The sequence below is a fragment of the Coregonus lavaretus genome (assembly GCF_964263955.1).
Source record: "Coregonus lavaretus genome assembly, chromosome: 6".
Taxonomy (NCBI): domain Eukaryota; kingdom Metazoa; phylum Chordata; class Actinopteri; order Salmoniformes; family Salmonidae; genus Coregonus; species Coregonus lavaretus.
The window spans coordinates 39,717,287-39,735,782 of record NC_139993.1 but is presented as its reverse complement, the minus strand read 5'-3'; the positions used below and the strand labels follow the sequence as shown (position 1 = coordinate 39,735,782).

Genomic DNA, 18,496 nt, shown 5'->3' with positions numbered 1-18,496 from the left:
AGGCATGATCACAGATTATACAACCTTTTTAATGACCAGAGAGGACATACCATCTCCACCCCAAAGCCCCTCAGCACCCACTACCTCTAATCAGGCCATCGGTCATTACAGTTTCATAACCTTTTAATTCCCTCTGATTTCTGAAAGTCTGACAAGACTGATCAAAATGTAGAACGTCTGGCTGCATATGTTCCTATCAGTCATACTGAAGCCCATTTTACATTTCCTACATTTCACCAAGTAACATTCTCACTTTTACTGGCTTGACTGCAAACTCAACAGCAGCACCCAAACAAACCATTCCAGCACTGTGAAAAGGGTAACCTTCTCCTGTGAAGCATTTGACCCCAAACCCCTAATCCAGCTTCCCAGGATTTGGGGTTTAGTAAAGGGGAGGGTGGAGGGGATGAGGGGGTTGAAGAGGGAGACCAACAGGTGGAGCTGCAAGAAGTGGGGGGGAGGGGGCTTACGGAGAATGAGTACTTGTCTGAATTAAAAGATTATACTGACATGATGCCTAGGACATTTAGATTTACACACATAAGAATGTTTGTTTGGTGTCATTATCAGCACTATTATTTAACTACTTAGAATGCACAAGTGTGTACTCCAAGTACTCAAGTTCAACAAATTAAATTAAATAGATGAAGTACATGCAATACATGACTACTAATGGAGTTAGTAAAACTGGCTTGTCGGGAACAGGATGACCACATCGAAAGCTGCTATGATGCTTCGTTTGCCAGATATTTCCCATCGAGTAACAAGCAATTGGAATGCAGATGGGAAGCCAGGGGAAATGGTTTCTAATGTTCAAAAGCCCCACAGAGAGAACTACATTCACTGATTGACTTTCACCCTCCCACACACATATTCATAGGAGAGAATGACACATTATACATACTCAGACATTAGGCACCTACACATCTCACACACTTATAGACATTTACAGTATGTGTCCCATTTATTAAACAAAGACACATCCACACACGCACACACATACATACATACACACATGTTTGTTTTACTATTTTTGTGGGGACCAAACAATTGATTCCCATTCAAAATCCTATTTTTGCTCCCACATACAAAAAGATGGCGCCGATGTGCTTCAGGACCATGCGGACGCCTCAGAGCGGTCAGGTAGGCTGTTTGGTGGTTTCAGCCGGCTGGATTTAGGACCGCGCGGACACCACAGAGTGTGCAAACAGAGGCAGCTGTTGTCTGTGTGTGTTGTGCTTTTTCTCTGAATTGTAAAAGCAAGCAGAGCAGAAACTGGCTACTCTTTATTTGACTGATGTAGCTGGCAAGGTAACTGCTGTTTGACTTTATTCCCAGTGCTGAGCTAGTAGTGTAACTGACATGTAACGTTATATAATGTTTCATCCCCTCTTGACTGAAATTCTGTCTGAAGTGAATGAACTTGCTAGCTAGCTGGCTAGTAGCTCCCACAGCCAGTTCAGCTCTAGCCTCTAGCTATCTGTCAGGTAGCAGTATCTAACAGCTGTTTTGTGTATGGAAATGTTTTGTAGCCTTTGTTTTGTCCCATATCACCATAAGTAAATTAACTTGGTTCGTTTTTTGCAAGTTGAGCTAGCCAAAAGTTGGCTAATGTTAGATATTATTTTTGCCCCAATCACAGTCAGTATAGCAATGTAACATTATTGATCTGTCAGTTTCCCTAGCTAATTCCCTACTTTTCACACTGACATGGTATAAACATCTCTGCAGGCTTCACTGTTGTGGTGCACAGTCAGTACACAACACTATGCTCATCATGTCTTAGCAGGATCAGATGGTGACAGGTGTCCCAGCAGAGTCAGACAGCCAGGGAAGACCAGTCTACGGAGCTCAGGTGAATTTTGCAGTATATTATAACAATCAGTGAATGGATACAAAGTTCCATCTTGATTTGATGAGTAGGCTACAGTCTGGGATCTGGGAATATTATTGAACCATTGATTCTGTTCTTGTACAAATGTACACCAAGGTAATTCTTTGTCATGCCTCATCTGAGCAGGATCAGACGGTGACAGGGGTCTCAGAAGGGTCAGGGAAGTAGGGAAGATCAGTCTGTGACGGCGCTGAGGTGAACTTTTGCAGATGCAACACTTTATTCTCTCTGTGCAGCAAACACTGGACAAGCCAGAAGCTTCAAAGATTTAAACTATTTTAAGGTAGTCTGACAAACCTCTAAAGTTGATTTCCAAACTGTATCAAGGGTTGGTAGAGGCTTTAACCGATAACACAAAACATGTAAAACAAAAATGTGAGGAAGACCTGGGAGACACTACTGATGATGATGAATGGATACAGATACACTACATGACCAAAGGTATGTGGACACCTGCTCGTTGAACATATCATTCCAAAATCATGGACATTAATATAGAGTTGGTCCCCCCTTTAATACTATAACAGTCTCCACTCGTCTGGGAAGGATTTCCACTAGATGTTGGAACATTGCTGTGGGGACTTGCTTCCATTCAGCCACAAGAGCATTAGTGAGGTCGGGCACTGATGTTGGGCGATTAGGCCTGGCCCGCAGTCGGCGTTCCAACTCATCCCAACGGTGTTCGATGGGGTTGAGGTCGGGGCTCTGTGTAAGTCAGTCAAGTTCTTCCACACCGATCTCGACAAACCATTTCTGTTTGGATCTCGCTTTGTGCACGGAGGCATTGTCATGCTGAAACAGGAAAGGGCCTTCCCCAAACTGTTGCTACAAAGTTGGAAGCACAGAATTGTCTAGAATGTAATTGTACGATGTAGTGTTAAGATTTCCCTTCACTGTAACTAAGGGGCCTAGCCCGAACCATGAAAAACAGCCCCAGACCATTATTCCTCCTCCACCAAACTTTACAGTTGGCACTATGCATTCGGGCAGGTAGTGTTCTCCTGACATCGACAGTCCCGGTCTGGGAGCTTGTGTGGCCTACCACTTCGCGGCTGAGCCATTGTTGCTTCTAGACGTTTCCACTTCACAATAACAGCACTTACAGTTGACTGGGGCAGCTCTAGCAGGGCAAAAATTTGACGAACTGACTTGTTGGAAAGGTGGCATCCTATGACTGTACCATATTGAAAGTCACTGAGCTCTTCAGTAAGGCCATTCTACTGCCATTGTTTGTCTATAGAGATTGCATGGCGGTGTGCTCGATTTTATACACCTGTCAGCAACGGGTGTGGCTGAAATAGCCAAATTCAATAATTTGAAGGGGTGTCCACATACTGTTCTATATATAGTGTATGTTTGAATGCCCAGTCATGTTCATATAATCTCAGACATACATTACTGCAGTTTAAGACCATCCATAGAACGTACTATATGCCAGTGAAACTGAATATCATGCACTCAGGAATGTATTTCCTCTTCTGGAGGTATAAAACACCAAAGGCAACATATTTCAATATGTTATTCTCTTGTGAAGGCTGGCTGAATTCTGGAAAAGTGTACAGTATGTTATTTTATCTCAGCATGTCTGCAGATTCTCCCTTCTCCCTGTTTTTGTTTGCTTGGAAATGTTGATACTGGAGACTGTTATCAGAAGAAACTGTGTAACCTAGCATTTATAGCGGCTAAGAAATGCATTACCATTAATTGGAAGGTTGGTTATCCTCCCACAATATCACAATGGATGGCAGAAATGTCAAGTTAGGTATCACTAGATTTGATATATTACAAGATTAAGGGTATACTGTGCAATTTTCATAAGGTCTGGATGCCTTATATGGAATACTGTACAACAAAAGGAGTCTATATTGAAAACATGCCCACTTTCAGGGGAGATACCTATTTAGGCAATCCCTAGCTGCTGGGCTGCTCAGTCCTGGTCCTGGGGGTCTGCTGTACTGTTGGTAGTCACTCTGGCCTCGGCCTAACACACCTGAAACCAATAATGAATGTTTCACTAAGATGCCAAAGCTGAGTGGGGTGTGTTGGGTTGGGGTGCTGCAGGGCGGTGGACCCCTAGGGGCAGGAAGGGGCGATCCAGCTACAGTTGAAGTCGGAAGTTTACATACACCTTAGCCAAATAGATTTAAACTCAGTTTTTCACAATTCCTGACATTTAATCCTAGTAAAAATTCCCTGTCTTAGGTCAGTTAGGATTACCACTTTATTTTAAGAATGTGAAATGTCAGAATAATAGTAGAGAGAATGATTTATTTAAGCTTTTATTTCTTTCATCACATTCCCAGTGGATCAGAAGTTTACATACACTCAATTAGTATTTGGTAGCATTGCCTTTAAATTGTTTAACTTGGGTCAAACATTTCGGGTAGCCTTCCACAAGCTTCCCACAATAAATTGGGTGAATTTTGGCCCATTCCTCCTGACAGAGCTGGTGTAACTGAGTTAGGTTTGTAGGCCTCCTTGCTCGCACACGCTTTTTCAGTTCGGCCCACACATTTTCTATAGGATTGAGGTCAGGGCTTTGTGATGGCCACTCCAATACCTTGACTTTGTTGTCCTTAAGCCATTTTGCCACAACTTTGGAAGTATGCTTGGGGTCATTGTCCATTTGGAAGACCCATTTGCGACCAAGTTGAGATGTTGCTTCAAATTATCCACAAAATTTTCCTTCCTCATGATGACATCTATTTTGTGAAGTGCACCAGTCCCTCCTGCAGCAAAGCACCCCCACAGCATGATGCTACCACCCCCGTGCTTCACGGTTGGGATGGTGTTCTTCGGCTTGCAAGCTCCCCCTTTTTCCTCCAAACATAACGATGGTCATTATGGCCAAACAGTTCTATTTTTGTTTCATCAGACCAGAGGACATTTCACCAAAAAGTACAATCTTTGTCCCCATGTGCAGTTGCAAACCGTAGTCTGGCCTTTTTTATGGCGGTTTTGGAGCAATGGCTTCTTCCTTGCTGAGCGGCCTTTCAGGTTATGTCGATATAGGACTTGTTTTACTGTGGTTATAGATACTTTTGTACCTGTTTCCTCCAGCATCTTCACAAGGTTCTTTGCTGTTGTTCTGGGATTGATTTGCACTTTTCACACCAAAGTACGTTCATCTCTAGGAGACAGAACGCGTCTCCTTCCTCAGCGGTATGACGGCTGTGTGGTCCCATGGTGTTTATACTTGCATACTATTGTTTGTACAGATGAACGTGGTACCTTCAGGCGTTTGGAAATTGCTCCCAAAGATGAACCAGACTTGTGGAGGTCTATAATTTTTTTTCTGAGGTCTTGGCTGATTTCTTTTGATTTTCCCATGATGTCAAGCAGAGAGGCACTGAGTTTGAAAGTAGGCCTTGAAATACATCCACAGGTACACCTCCAATTGACTCAAATGATGTCAATTAGCCTATCAGAAGCTTCTAAAGCCATGACATCATTTTCTGGAATTTCCCAAGCTGTTTAAAGGCACAGTCAACTTAGTGTATGTAAACTTCTGACCCACTGGAATTGTGATACAGTGAATTATAAGTGAAATAATCTGTCTGCAAACAATTGTTGGAAAAATTACTTGTGTCATGCACAAAGTAGATGTCCTAACCGACTTGCCAAAACTATAGTTTGTTAACAAGACATTTGTGGAGTGGTTGAAAAACAAGTTTTAATGACTCCAACCTAAGTGTATGTAAACTTCCAACTTCAACTGTATATTGTTTGCAAGTAAAAAGAGCTCTACAATACTATTAGGCCGATGATATGAATTACAGTGCCCTCTGTAATTATTGGGACAGTGACATTTTTTTTCTTTTTTTGGCTCTATATTACAAAAGTTTGGATTTGAAATCAAACAGTGACTATGAAATTAAAGTGCAGACTGTTAGCTTTTATTTGAGGGTATTTTCATCCATATCGGGTGAAGCGTTCATCTGCATCTGAGTCTTCAATGACAGAACAGTGCCAATACCTCCTTCCTTAATGATGCACACAACAAGACAGTTGAGTGAGCAACACTAAGGAGTATCATGTCATGGGTTGGAAAACATACAATACTGGAGTTCTGTGGAATCTCATTTTCTACTGTCAATAAAACCAACTTGAGAAGACTTGCACCACCCTCCTACAATGTATAGGCAAATCCTTCATGCACACAGCCAGCCACTGTGAGAGAATGTCCCACTCATGACCAGAATGGTCACAGTCCATGAGCATAGCCCAGGTTTAGTGGGCTGTGATGTTTCCCAGGTTGATAGGAGGTATTTGCTCAAACTGTGGGAAAAGGAAGAGGTGGAGAGCAGCTGCAGGCTGAGGACTGAGAGGAGACCCTAATGAAAACATCCTGTACATACAGAGGGAGACCAGTAGGGACACTAATTAGCCTTGACCAGTAGGGACACTAATGTTTGTGAATTTGATGTTGTTGTTTTTTTATCATTTCCAACATCTCAACAACCCAGCTTTGGATAAGCCTAAAACTGAAATGGAGGTTCTGGAACATGGTTCCAGGGTGTAACAGGGGCACTGTCCTGTGCCCGGTGAGCCAGTCAAGCTGCTCTGGAGTGCCTCTCTCTCTAATATGCCTACTGCTGGCTCATGTAACCTAGGAGCTGACTGGAATCAAAGGGACCCAGCAGGAAACAGATGACTGGCAGACTGTCTACAGTTTCTAGGGCCAAATATATCCCTGTGTGACCAGCTTGGACTCACAGCCACGGGTATACCCCATACTCTGACACCAGGGCACCTGGATATGTAGCAAACTGGAGACTGAGATGGAGACAGAGGTAGGATCAGAGGTGCTACTCACATCATCCTAACTTCAAGAAACAATTCACTGATCATCACAGACATATGAAAGTTTAAAGGTTGTGAAATTGTGGTTATGTTTATTTCCTAATTTACAGACACTCAAAAACAGTATTTGAATCATTTTACCATGATCTATCTGCATTCTTGAGTGTTTCCAACAAGAGGGCTGGTTCAGACATTCCCGTGTGTGGGACACAGACCATTTCCATGGGGAGCCTCTGGGTGCCCTTTACACAGACAGACGACAACCTACAACTGTAGTCTCATGTCAGGACGGACTCGTCCTCAGCCTTCTCAGTTTCACACACATGCGTTTTCAATTATGTGTGCAAATCAGTTCCACAAGAGCCTGTCATGAAGGTTAAGCCACGCTGCAACTACCAATATAGAGTTACAGAGACAGAGTGACGGGCTTCCAATGACACACCAACGCAGGAACATACATACACTGTACATTCACACACACACACAGCGCAGCACATAGGGTGTGGGAACGACCGAGGTGGTGGGGGGCAGAGGTGAGGGGTGACGGGAAGTGATGTGATCCATGAGTCTCACTTTTCAAAACCAGGTGCACTGAATCGGGGCTCTCCACTTATTTTCCCTTATGTGGACGTATCCTAGCAACGGCGTCCCAAACACAGGGGCATCGAGTGACAGGGCAGGGATTACTCAGGTATCATGTGATGAGCCCATGCTCATCTGTGATAGGGTCAGACCAGCAGCCTGGACAGGAGGGCATGCGGGTCATCAAGAACCATAACTGACTACTGACTCCCAAGACTGCTATCCTGACTCCTGTCCCGGCCATGTCGTCCAGTCATGCTACAGGCTCCTTAATGGGACAGATTTAAGGGGACATCCGAGGTCTCTGCAGTGCTGACCCCATATGCCCTGCCTGGACCCCATTCCCACCCCCAACACCCACATTGGGCCGTGGGCCAAGACACACCCTGGTCATAGGTTTGAGCTTGGCAGGTTCTAAATGGCAAGATCAGTGTCATGTCTCTGCACCGCCTGGCAGGGTTATGTCAGTCAGTCTGTCCAATCTACTCTAACCTCTGAGGGTTTCAACAAGTAGTGCTTAGGTACTTGGGTAAATGTGTAGTCTTTAGTGGTGGGCATGGGGTGGAGGGATATAGACCTGTATAGGCCCTGCAAAAGCCTAAAGCCTAAAGTAACTCAAGCTTATTCAGGCTGCTGAATGGACATTGGGTGTCACGGCTCATTCTGAGCCTGGTAAAAATGAGGTTCAGATGTAACTCATGATTCTCATTTGTAACCATTAGTGTCCATCACATATTTCTTACAAGTGGATGACAGGACCTTAGATCTTTTCCCAGAGACCAATCTGTAAGAGGCTTCAGAGGAGAGATGAAATGAAGCAGATGTCTGAGGGACCAGAGGGTAGCGTTCAAAGAAGTACTCAGTAGAGAGGGAACACAGCGGTAAACAAAATGCTGCCAACATTGTATACACATTAAGAAGGACAGCAAAATGCTACTGATCACATCTGAAAGTGCTGCAGAATGACAACTGCAAAAGATGTGAGGCACTTAAACACATTGTACACACAGCATACATCCACAGACACGAAGCACAAATAAATGTAAACACATATAAACACATAAACACATACATGTAAACTGTTATGATAATGCTTTGAGTGAAATGTTTGTTGTATTGAGATTCCTTATTCTAGAAGCCAATTAGATCAGGTTACCTCAGCAAACCCTCTGCTGAAAGCCCAGTGAGCAGTGACCCGGCTGGCATCCTTAGAGGACACTGCCCACATTACTCACTGACATCATCTGTCTTTCAGCAGGGATAAAGGCCCAGAAAGACTTCCTTTCTGAGAAGCCAGGGACCAGCCACCCAGCTTGCCTGACGACTCAAACTGAATTATTCTGCTGCTCTATCATTCGCTACATACTTCAGTCTGAGACTGCAATTATTGAAGTCGTTTGTGTTGACGTCAAAATGAGGGGTATGTACAAAACAAAGTCATCAGCGATTGGATCTCTAACCAATCAAAGTATCAAAGCCAATGACGTCTGGCCCAACCCATCGGTTTCTGGGACCAATCAAACGGTCTAGAACGCATTTCCATTCTAGAAATAGTAGGGGAGGTACTCAGATCCAGACTCATTGCGGAGAAGAAACTAACGTCCGTGGGCGGGCGTAGAGTTTGGCCGGAGCAAGGAGTTTGGGTAGCCAGGCAACCGCCCAGCAGCCCTCTCTGTGAAAAGCAGAGCAGGACAACCCCACTATTCTTCCCTCCCATTCAGGACACCTCGTTAGAGAGACAGATTGATTCAAATGTTAACACATCTCCAGGGATACTCAGTGAATGTAAACATTTTTCACTCCCTTTCTTTCATTGGTTCAGAACAAGACCTGCTGTGTATTCTCTACTCTACGTGGCTGAATAGAGAGAGAGAGAGAGAGAGAGAGAGAGAGAGAGAGAGAGAGAGAGAGAGAGAGAGAGAGAGAGAGAGAGAGAGAGAGAGAGAGAGAGAGAGAGAGAGACAGAGACAGAGAGAGAGACAGAGACAGAGACAGAGACAGATGCAGACATCAATAAAGACAGACAGAGAGCTATAGACAGAGAGACAGAGAGCAGTAGTCAAGTTATTATTTTCTCAATGTGAGGCCTGGCAAAATATTTGCTTTAAAAGCCAATATTGAACAGTACAAAGCCAATATCAAATGCCACTGAAGTGGTTCTCAGTGAATCTGTTCTATCATCATCCCATGCCCCTCTCCTTGCTCTGTCCCACAGACACCCCCTCTCCTTACCCTGGAAGGCAGAGGAATGGCCCACAATTAGGTACTTGAGCTCAAAGCTGTAGGAACGGATGTTCTGGAGTGTCTCTCTGCGCACTGCTGCCTGGTAACTCTCCTCCATCTTGCGTGTGCAACATGACGGGCCTGGGTGCTTGCAGATCTGCAGCTCACCATCTGGGAAAGAAGAGGAAACATATTACAACAACAAACCTGAGCATGACTAGAGAGGAAGAGGCGAAGCGAGAGGATTTACTCCGCCCAACATCTGTCCATAAAAACAAGCCCATGTAGTGAGGAATTTCTGTATAGAGGTCTATGAGAAAGTGTCAAATTTGTTCAACAAAAAATGTAATTGCTATAGAAGTTTCGTATTGGTTAGGTTGTTACGAATTCACGTGGCATTTCGGCAACTTTGAAAAAAATAATAGTTTATATCGGAGTTGTGTCTGTTGTCATAGAGATAGCATGGACATTGCAATGAAGGTCTTTCACCATTTTAAAGTAGTTAACTGGGTGGGGATTCCTATGAGTTGGGAGCAATCAGCCAATGAAGAAGAAGAAAATCGACTACTTTAAAATGGAGATAACCTCAATTGTGCTGCCCATGCTGTCACAGACACTATAATGGCACAGCTACAAAGATGAGTCCTCTTTCTATCTCTATGGCCTGTTGGTCACACGCATATCTGCCCTCTCATTGGCTAGAATGGTCTCACCTGATCTCGTCTCCTCCCGCCTGCCTCTCATCTATGAGGAAATGTATTTCCATTGTTAGAGTGGTCACTTGACTATCTTGTCATTATAATAGGCAATCTTTGACATGACACACACCTCAACTGAGGTGTGAATGTGAAATACATAGTTCAAGTGTGGTAGAAGCTTTGACCAAATGTGATTAATAATACTTACTCAAATAGTTGAATAAATAAATAGTGAATAAATGGTTATTATTTCTCTACACTTACTGTATTTCTCATGGGCATCTACAATGAGTATACAAAACATTAGGAACACCTACTCTTTCCATGACATAGACTAACCAGTTGAATCCATGTGAAAGCTATGATCCCTTATTGATGTCACTTGTTAAATCCGCTTAAATCAGTTTAGATGAAGGGGAGGAGAAAGATTAAAGAAGGATTTTTAACCCTTGAGACAATTGAGACATGGATTGTTTATGTGTGCCATTCAGAGGGGGAATGGGCAAGACAAAAGTTTTAAGTGCCTTTGAATGGGGTATGGTAGATAGTAGGTGCCAGGCGCACCAGTTTGAGTTTGTCACAAATTTCAACGCTGCTGGGTTTTTCACGCTCAACAGTTTCCCGTGTGTATTAAGAATGGTCCATCACCCAAAGGACACCCAACCAACTTGACACAACTGTTGGAAGCATTGGAGTCAACATGGGCCAGCATCCCTGTGGAACGCTTTCGACACCTTGTAGAGTCCATGCCCCGACGAATTGAGGCTCTTTGAGGGCAAAAGGGGGTGCAACTCAATGTTAGGAAGGTGTTCCTAATGTTTTGTACACTCAGTGTATACTGTATACCCACTGTATTCAAGTTCCCTTTGAGTTAGCAAAGATTCCCCTAATACAATCTCATTTGGATGAGGTCCAGGGTGACCCTGGCACCCCTTAGCCCCTCTAGCCAATGTCCTCGTTCACCTCCCCACTCCCTTCCATCTCCCCCGAGCTGGCTCACCATCAGCTTTATCTCCCATATGAAACTAATACACCAGCATGTGAAAGTGGAGCCAGGAACGAGAGAGAGAGAAAGAGCTTCAGAAATAGACTGGCTATCTGGCCGGACCTTGCTGAATTAAAGTCCAGATACAAGAGCTCCAAGGGTGCAGAGAGAGGAAGATGCAGAGAGAAACAGAGCGATGCAGCTGAGTTTGAACTCACCAGAGTTAACTTGCTTACAAACTCAACCAGGCCTAAATCATTGGACATGTCAATCATGACAGCATTGTGTGAACAAATCAATCATGTGACTGATGACAGGTGACATAGACTTACGTGCACTGGATGTTCAGTTGTTCAAGTATCAAAATGTTATCACAGTTGTGTGAAATAGCAATGTCTGTCTGGCCCTCGCAAGTATGGCTTTTCTCAGGCTCTGAAGCCCCCAATACAACCACTGCATGTTCATATTACTTAAAAGTAAGTCTTAAACATTAAACAGTACATCTCACATATCTTTCAATCCCACTTATGAGGACAGAAATGGAGGTGAGCTGAGCGATGAGGAGGACTGGACACAGTCATACACATTCACAACAAGCTCCTGAGAGGGGGTTGAGAGGCAGTGAAAGCGTGAGGACTCATGATTACCGTACTCCTCTCCTGTGTGAGGAATCTGACATTGACAAGCTACTGTAAGCCAAGCTGAAGAACAGCTGATTGGGATCACGAGACGAGGAAAAGCAGGCCCCTTCCCAATCCCCACCACCACCACAACATGCCCTACACTACTGTGCATCAGCAGCACAGTGGTGAGTAACATCTTCCACAACCCACCCACCCATCCACCCCTCAATGTGATCAACCTCTAAATGAATACGACCATCTCATTCTATTTTCTGTGCTTCCTCTACCTGCTAAACTTTCTACCCAACTTATGCAAACAATGTGTGTGACCTTTCAAAAGGCAGAGGGCAGACAGCAGTGAAAGGAAAGGGGCTCTGGGTGCTAACAGACAAAGCCCAGTGTCTCCTCAGCTGTTGGGGTCAGCCCTCCTTTGTCCCAGAATGCATTGCTGTGGCTGGATTCAGTGTCTGTGACACTTTCCCCCAAGGACAAGTTGTTATGCATGCACTGTACATTAAAATACCACAGCACAAGTGATGGACACTGCAGAGGGACACAGGAACAGGGGGCTTATTAAGACTGAAATAAATCAGTTAAAACACTGGGGTACTTTCCAAAATTCACAGTGATCATACAATACCACACATGAATATACAGTGCATACAGTGGGGGAAAAAAGTATTTAGTCAGCCACCAATTGTGCAAGTTCTCCCACTTAAAAAGATGAGAGAGGCCTGTAATTTTCATCATAGGTACACGTCAACTATGACAGACAAAATGAGAAAAAAATATCCAGAAAATCACATTGTAGGATTTTCTATGAATTTATTTGCAAATTATGGTGGAAAATAAGTATTTGGTCAATAACAAAAGTTTCTCAATACTTTGTTATATACCCTTTGTTGGCAATGACACAGGTCAAATGTTTTCTGTAAGTCTTCACAAGGTTTTCACACACTGTTGCTGGTATTTTGGCCCATTCCTCCATGCAGATCTCCTCTAGAGCAGTGACGTTTTGGGGCTGTCGCTGGGCAACACAGACTTTCAACTCCCTCCAAAGATTTTCTATGGGGTTGAGATCTGGAGACTGGCTAGGCCACTCCAGGACCTTGAAATGCTTCTTACGAAGCCACTCCTTCGTTGCCCGGGTGGTGTGTTTGGGATCATTGTCATGCTGAAAGACCCAGCCACGTTTCATCTTCATTGCCCTTGCTGATGGAAGGAGGTTTTCACTCAAAATCTCACGATACATGGCCCCATTCATTCTTTCCTTTACACGGATCAGTCGTCCTGGTCCCTTTGCAGAAAAACAACCCCAAAGCATGATGTTTCCACCCCCATGCTTCACAGTAGGTATGGTGTTCTTTGGATGCAACTCAGCATTCTTTGTCCTCCAAACACGACGAGTTGAGTTTTTACCAAAAAGTTCTATTTTGGTTTCATCTGACCATATGACATTCTCCCAATCCTCTTCTGGATCATCCAAATGCACTCTAGCAAACTTCAGACGGGCCTGGACATGTACTGGCTTAAGCAGGGGGACACGTCTGGCACTGCAGGATTTGAGTCCCTGGCGGCGTAGTGTGTTACTGAGGGTAGGCTTTGTTACTTTGGTCCCAGCTCTCTGCAGGTCATTCACTAGGTCCCCCCGTGTGGTTCTGGGATTTTTGCTCACCGTTCTTGTGATCATTTTGACCCCACGGGGTGAGATCTTGCGTGGAGCCCCAGATCGAGGGAGATTATCAGTGGTCTTGTATGTCTTCCATTTCCTAATAATTGCTCCCACAGTTGATTTCTTCAAACCAAGCTGCTTACCTATTGCAGATTCAGTCTTCCCAGCCTGGTGCAGGTCTACAATTTTGTTTCTGGTGTCCTTTGACAGCTCTTTGGTCTTGGCCATAGTGGAGTTTGGAGTGTGACTGTTTGAGGTTGTGGACAGGTGTCTTTTATACTGATAACAAGTTCAAACAGGTGCCATTAATACAGGTAACGAGTGGAGGACAGAGGAGCCTCTTAAAGAAGAAGTTACAGGTCTGTGAGAGCCAGAAATCTTGCTTGTTTGTAGGTGACCAAATACTTATTTTCCACCATAATTTGCAAATAAATTCATTAAAAATCCTACAATGTGATTTTCTGGATTTTTTTTCTTCTCAATTTGTCTGTCATAGTTGACGTGTACCTATGATGAAAATTACAGACCTCTCTCATCTTTTTAAGTGGGAGAACATGCACAATTGGTGGCTGACTAAATACTTTTTTCCCCACTGTATATAAAGTCTACAACCCCCCTAGGATTTCTTTGCATTTTATTGTGTTCATTGTATGTCAATGATCTAGACAAAATACTATGTAAGTAGAAGAAAAATTTATGAAAAATAAAACACAAATATACCTTGATTAGATAAGTATTCACCCTCCTGAGTCAATACATGCTAGAAACATCTTTGGTAGCGATTACAGCTGTGAGTCTTCTTGGGTAAGTCTTATAAGAGCTTTGCACATCTGTGTTGTGCGATATTAGCTTATTATTATTTTCAAAATTCTTCAACCTCTGCTAAATTGTTGGAGGTCATGGCTAGACAGCCATTTTCAAGTCTTGCCATAGATTTTCAAGCATATTTAAGTCAAAACTGTAACTTGGCCACTCAGGAACACTCTTCTTGGTAAGCAACTCCAGTGTAGATTTGGCTTTGTGTTGTAGGTTATTGTCCTGCTGAAAGGTGAATTCCTATCCAGTCTCTGGTGTAAAGCAGACTGAAGCAGGTTTTCCTCTAGGATTTTGCCTGTGCTTAGCACCATCCCGTTTCTTTTCATCCTGAAAAACTCCCTATGCTTGAAAATAAGGAGGCAGTTACTCAGTGATATGTTGTGTTGGATTTGCCCCAAACATAAGGCTTTGCATTTAGACCAAAAAGTGTATTCCTTTGCCTTGTTTTTTTTTGCAGTATTACTTTAGTGCCTTGCACTTATTCTGTATGTTTGTATTCTTCTTTTCACTTTCTCATTTAGGCCATTGAACTATGTAGCTGTTTTAAAATCACCAATGGCCTCATGATGACATCCCTAAGTAGTTTCCTTCCTGTCCTCCAGCTCAGTTCAGAAGGACGACTGCATCTTTTTTGTGTCTGAGTGGTTTAATACATCATCCACAATATAATTATTAACTTGACCATGCTTAAAGATATATTCAATGTCTGATTTGTTATTGTTACCCATCTACCAATCACTGCCCTTCTTTATGAGGCTTTCGAAAAGCTCCCTGGTTTTTGTAGTTGAATCTGTGCTTGAAATTCAATACTTGACTGAGGGACCTTACAGATGTTGTATGTATGGGGGACAGAGGAAGGGGTAGTCATTAAAAAATAATGTAAACCGCTATTATTTCACACATCCATATAACTTATTATGTGATTTGTTAAGCCAAATTTGACTTCTGAACTCATTTAGGCATGCCTAAACAAAGGGGGTGAATACTTGTGCAACGACTATATTTTTGTTATTCAATTTTTATGACTTTGTAAAAATGTGTAGAATTTTCTTTTCACTTTGACATTATGGAATATTTTGTGTAGATCAATGACAAAACATTACAATTAAATCTATTTCAATCCCACTTTGTAACGCAACAAAAAATGTAAAAAGTTGAAGGAGGTGTAGACTTTCTATCAGTGGTAGAAAAGTACCCAATTGTCATACTTGAGTAAAAGTAAAGATACCTTAACAGAAAAGGACTCAAGTAAAAGTGAAAGTCACCCAGTAAAATACTAAAAGGAAAAGTCTAAAAGTATTTGGTTTTAAATATACTTAAGTATCAAAAGTAAATATAATTGCTAAAATATACTTAAGTATCAAAAGTAAAAGTATAAATTATTTCAAATTCCTTATATTAAGCAAACCAGAGGGCACAATTTTCTTGTTTTTATTTTATTTACGTGTGCCATTGAGACAACAATTTTGTACCCCATAAAAGGCGAAGTATAAAGCATAGCCATGATGTTCGAGCAGGACAAGCAGTCCATTAAACCTAATGACCTGTATATGTACTGTAGATGATCATACACAACGCGCAGCTCAGTTATTGTGGCCCCTGGGGCTCAGGTCACTTGACCTGACCAATACAGATGAGGAGAGAGAGAATATTTGTGTGCATCTGTGTAGTAAAAATGATTTATTTGGTTTTAATGTGATATTTGATTATGAGACTATCTCCAAACTAAATTGCAAAATGGTTTTTGGTCACACTTCATGTTAAGGTATACTTAAACATATTTATGAACGGGCTTCTAACTTATAAGTTGTTTGTAATCTGTTCAGTTAGTGTTTAGTTTATACACCCTTTATAAAAAATCATTGAACATTGGTTGAAATTGTGTGAATGCTTTTTTGGTGTTTGCCAAATTATGAGCTGATGTAACTGCAATGTTATTGATTATGACTGTTATGGCCAGTGCATCCATATAATAAGTTCAGTATTTGAAAAGCACAAAAATAAGTGATGGCCTCCCTTGGGACTCACTCCAGTTCTTGGAATCATGGTCTATACACAAAGATAAAGCATTAACTATTAGGCCTACTTGCTAGGCAGTTTTGCTTGAATCTTTCTTTAGTGTAGCCTATGTCACAGTTTTTGCTCATTTTGCCATCCATCACCTAATCTATAAAATGTTCATTGGCATATCTCTGTCTGATGAAGCCGAAAAATAGATTTCAATCAGGTGGATGACATGCACTAACGTGGAAAGGAAATTTAATTTCAGTATCAGACAGAAAACTTGAGTAAGCTTGCAATGTATTTGTGCGAGTTTTGACAATGTGAACAATCCTAAGAGCACATTACTGCTGTCACTACCAATGAAGATAGCCTATACATCATTGTTCACTATGTGTATTTGTCCCATTCACAGCACAGGGAACCATATGTAAGCTTTTACATGAGTAGGAACTTCCTTTTTAATCTAAAATAAACAGGCTAAATTACACTTAACAATAATGTAAACAATTTGTACATTTCTATGATTTTGATTGATCAATACCTTATGGAAAAGAAACAGGTGCACAAGCGGCGGGAATCTGGCTCCTGGACACTCTGCAGAGAGATTGTGTTAGGACCTGCTAGATCAAGTGCGCACTAACCTGTTCCAGGTGCCTCGGGGACCCATTTCAACGAGCCGATCTGGCGCAATTGGAAAGCTGTTTTAACCTCATGGCAACTGTGCGTTCCTGCACCTGAAGCTCCAAATAGTACAACTGTTACCCAAATCAACCAAAAGTCAACGCGTTGGAGTATCCTTCGGAACATTGCACCATTTCAATCAGATAGACTACGAAGGTATCCTGGCAGTGGTATGGCCGTTTGTAAAAGTAGCCTAATAGGTTATGAAAGTAGCCAAATACAATCCCCAAACAAATTAGCTGTCCTTATCAACGGCATCAATCTGTTAGAATTTCATATTCTTGGGTCTGTTCAATAGAGCGCATGATATTCCCCCTCTCAGTAGGCTATCCACTTAAAAGCCATGCGCTTCAGAAAGTGCAACACCGTTCTTTGGTAGGTTACAGCTGCGCACTCTCTCTCTCTCTCCCTCTCTCTCCCTCTCTCGCTCTCTCTGTGTATATATATATATATATACATATATATATATATATATATATATATATATATATATATATATCACACACGCACACATACACACCGTGCAAACCAACCTACACTATTGAAATTCTCGGTCTGAAACATCACACACAAGACAGCTAATAAAAAAACATTCCTGACCTTGATGATATAGTGTTTTCAGAAAGTATTCACACCCCTTGACTTTTCCCACTTTTTGTTGTGTTACAGCCTGAATTTAAAATTGATAAAATTTTGATTTTGTGTCACTGATCTACACACAATACCTCATAATGTCAAAGTGGAATTATGTTTTTAGAAATTGTTACAAATGAATAACAAATGAAAAGCTGAAATCTCTTGAGTCAATAAGTATTCAACACCTTTGTTATGGCAAGCCTAAATAAGGTCAGGAGTAAAAATATGCTTACAAGGCACATAATAAATTGCACTCTGTGTGCAATAATGGTGTTTAACATGATTGTTGAATGACTACCCCATCTCTTTACCCCACACATACAATTATCTGCAAGGTCTCTCAGTCGAGCAGTGAATTTCAAGCACAGATTCAACGACAAAGACTAGGGAGGTTTTCCAAAGCCTCGGAAATAAGTGCACCTATTGGTAAGCAGACATTGAATATCCCTTTGAGTATGGTGAAGTTATTAATTACACTTTGGATGATACACCCAGTCACTACAAAGATACAAGCGTTCTTCCTAACTCAGTTAACAGAGAGGAAGGAAACCGCTCAGGGATTTCACCATGAGGCCAATGGTGATTTTAAAACAGTTACAGAGTTAAATGGCTGTGATAGGAGAAAACTGAGGATGCATCAACAACATTGTAGTTACTCCACATTACTAACCTAAAAGACAGACTGAAAAGAAGGAAGCCTGTACAGAATAAAAATATTCAAAAACATGCATCCTGTTTGCAATAAGGCACTAAAGTAATACTGCAAAAAAAATTGGCAAATAAATAAACTTTTTGTCCTAAATACAAAGCATTATGTTTGAGACAAATCCAACACAACACATCACTGAGTATCACGCTACATATTTTCAAGCATGCTGG

General features: G+C 42.1%; 1 protein-coding gene across 1 annotated transcript in view; it reads right to left on the bottom strand.

The window, feature by feature from the left end:
* The window catches only part of gpc5b (glypican 5b), a gene marked incomplete at its 5' end in the record, with an annotated part of 95,870 nt that extends 78,763 nt beyond the window's left edge, over positions 1-17,107 (bottom strand). Inside the window, 2 exons of the mRNA XM_084163359.1 lie at positions 9,512-9,673; positions 16,942-17,107. Of these exons, the coding sequence (XP_084019485.1) occupies positions 9,512-9,673; positions 16,942-17,107 (328 nt within the window). The remainder of the gene's footprint in view (positions 1-9,511; positions 9,674-16,941) is intronic.
* Between the last annotated feature and the right edge of the window lie 1,389 nt (positions 17,108-18,496).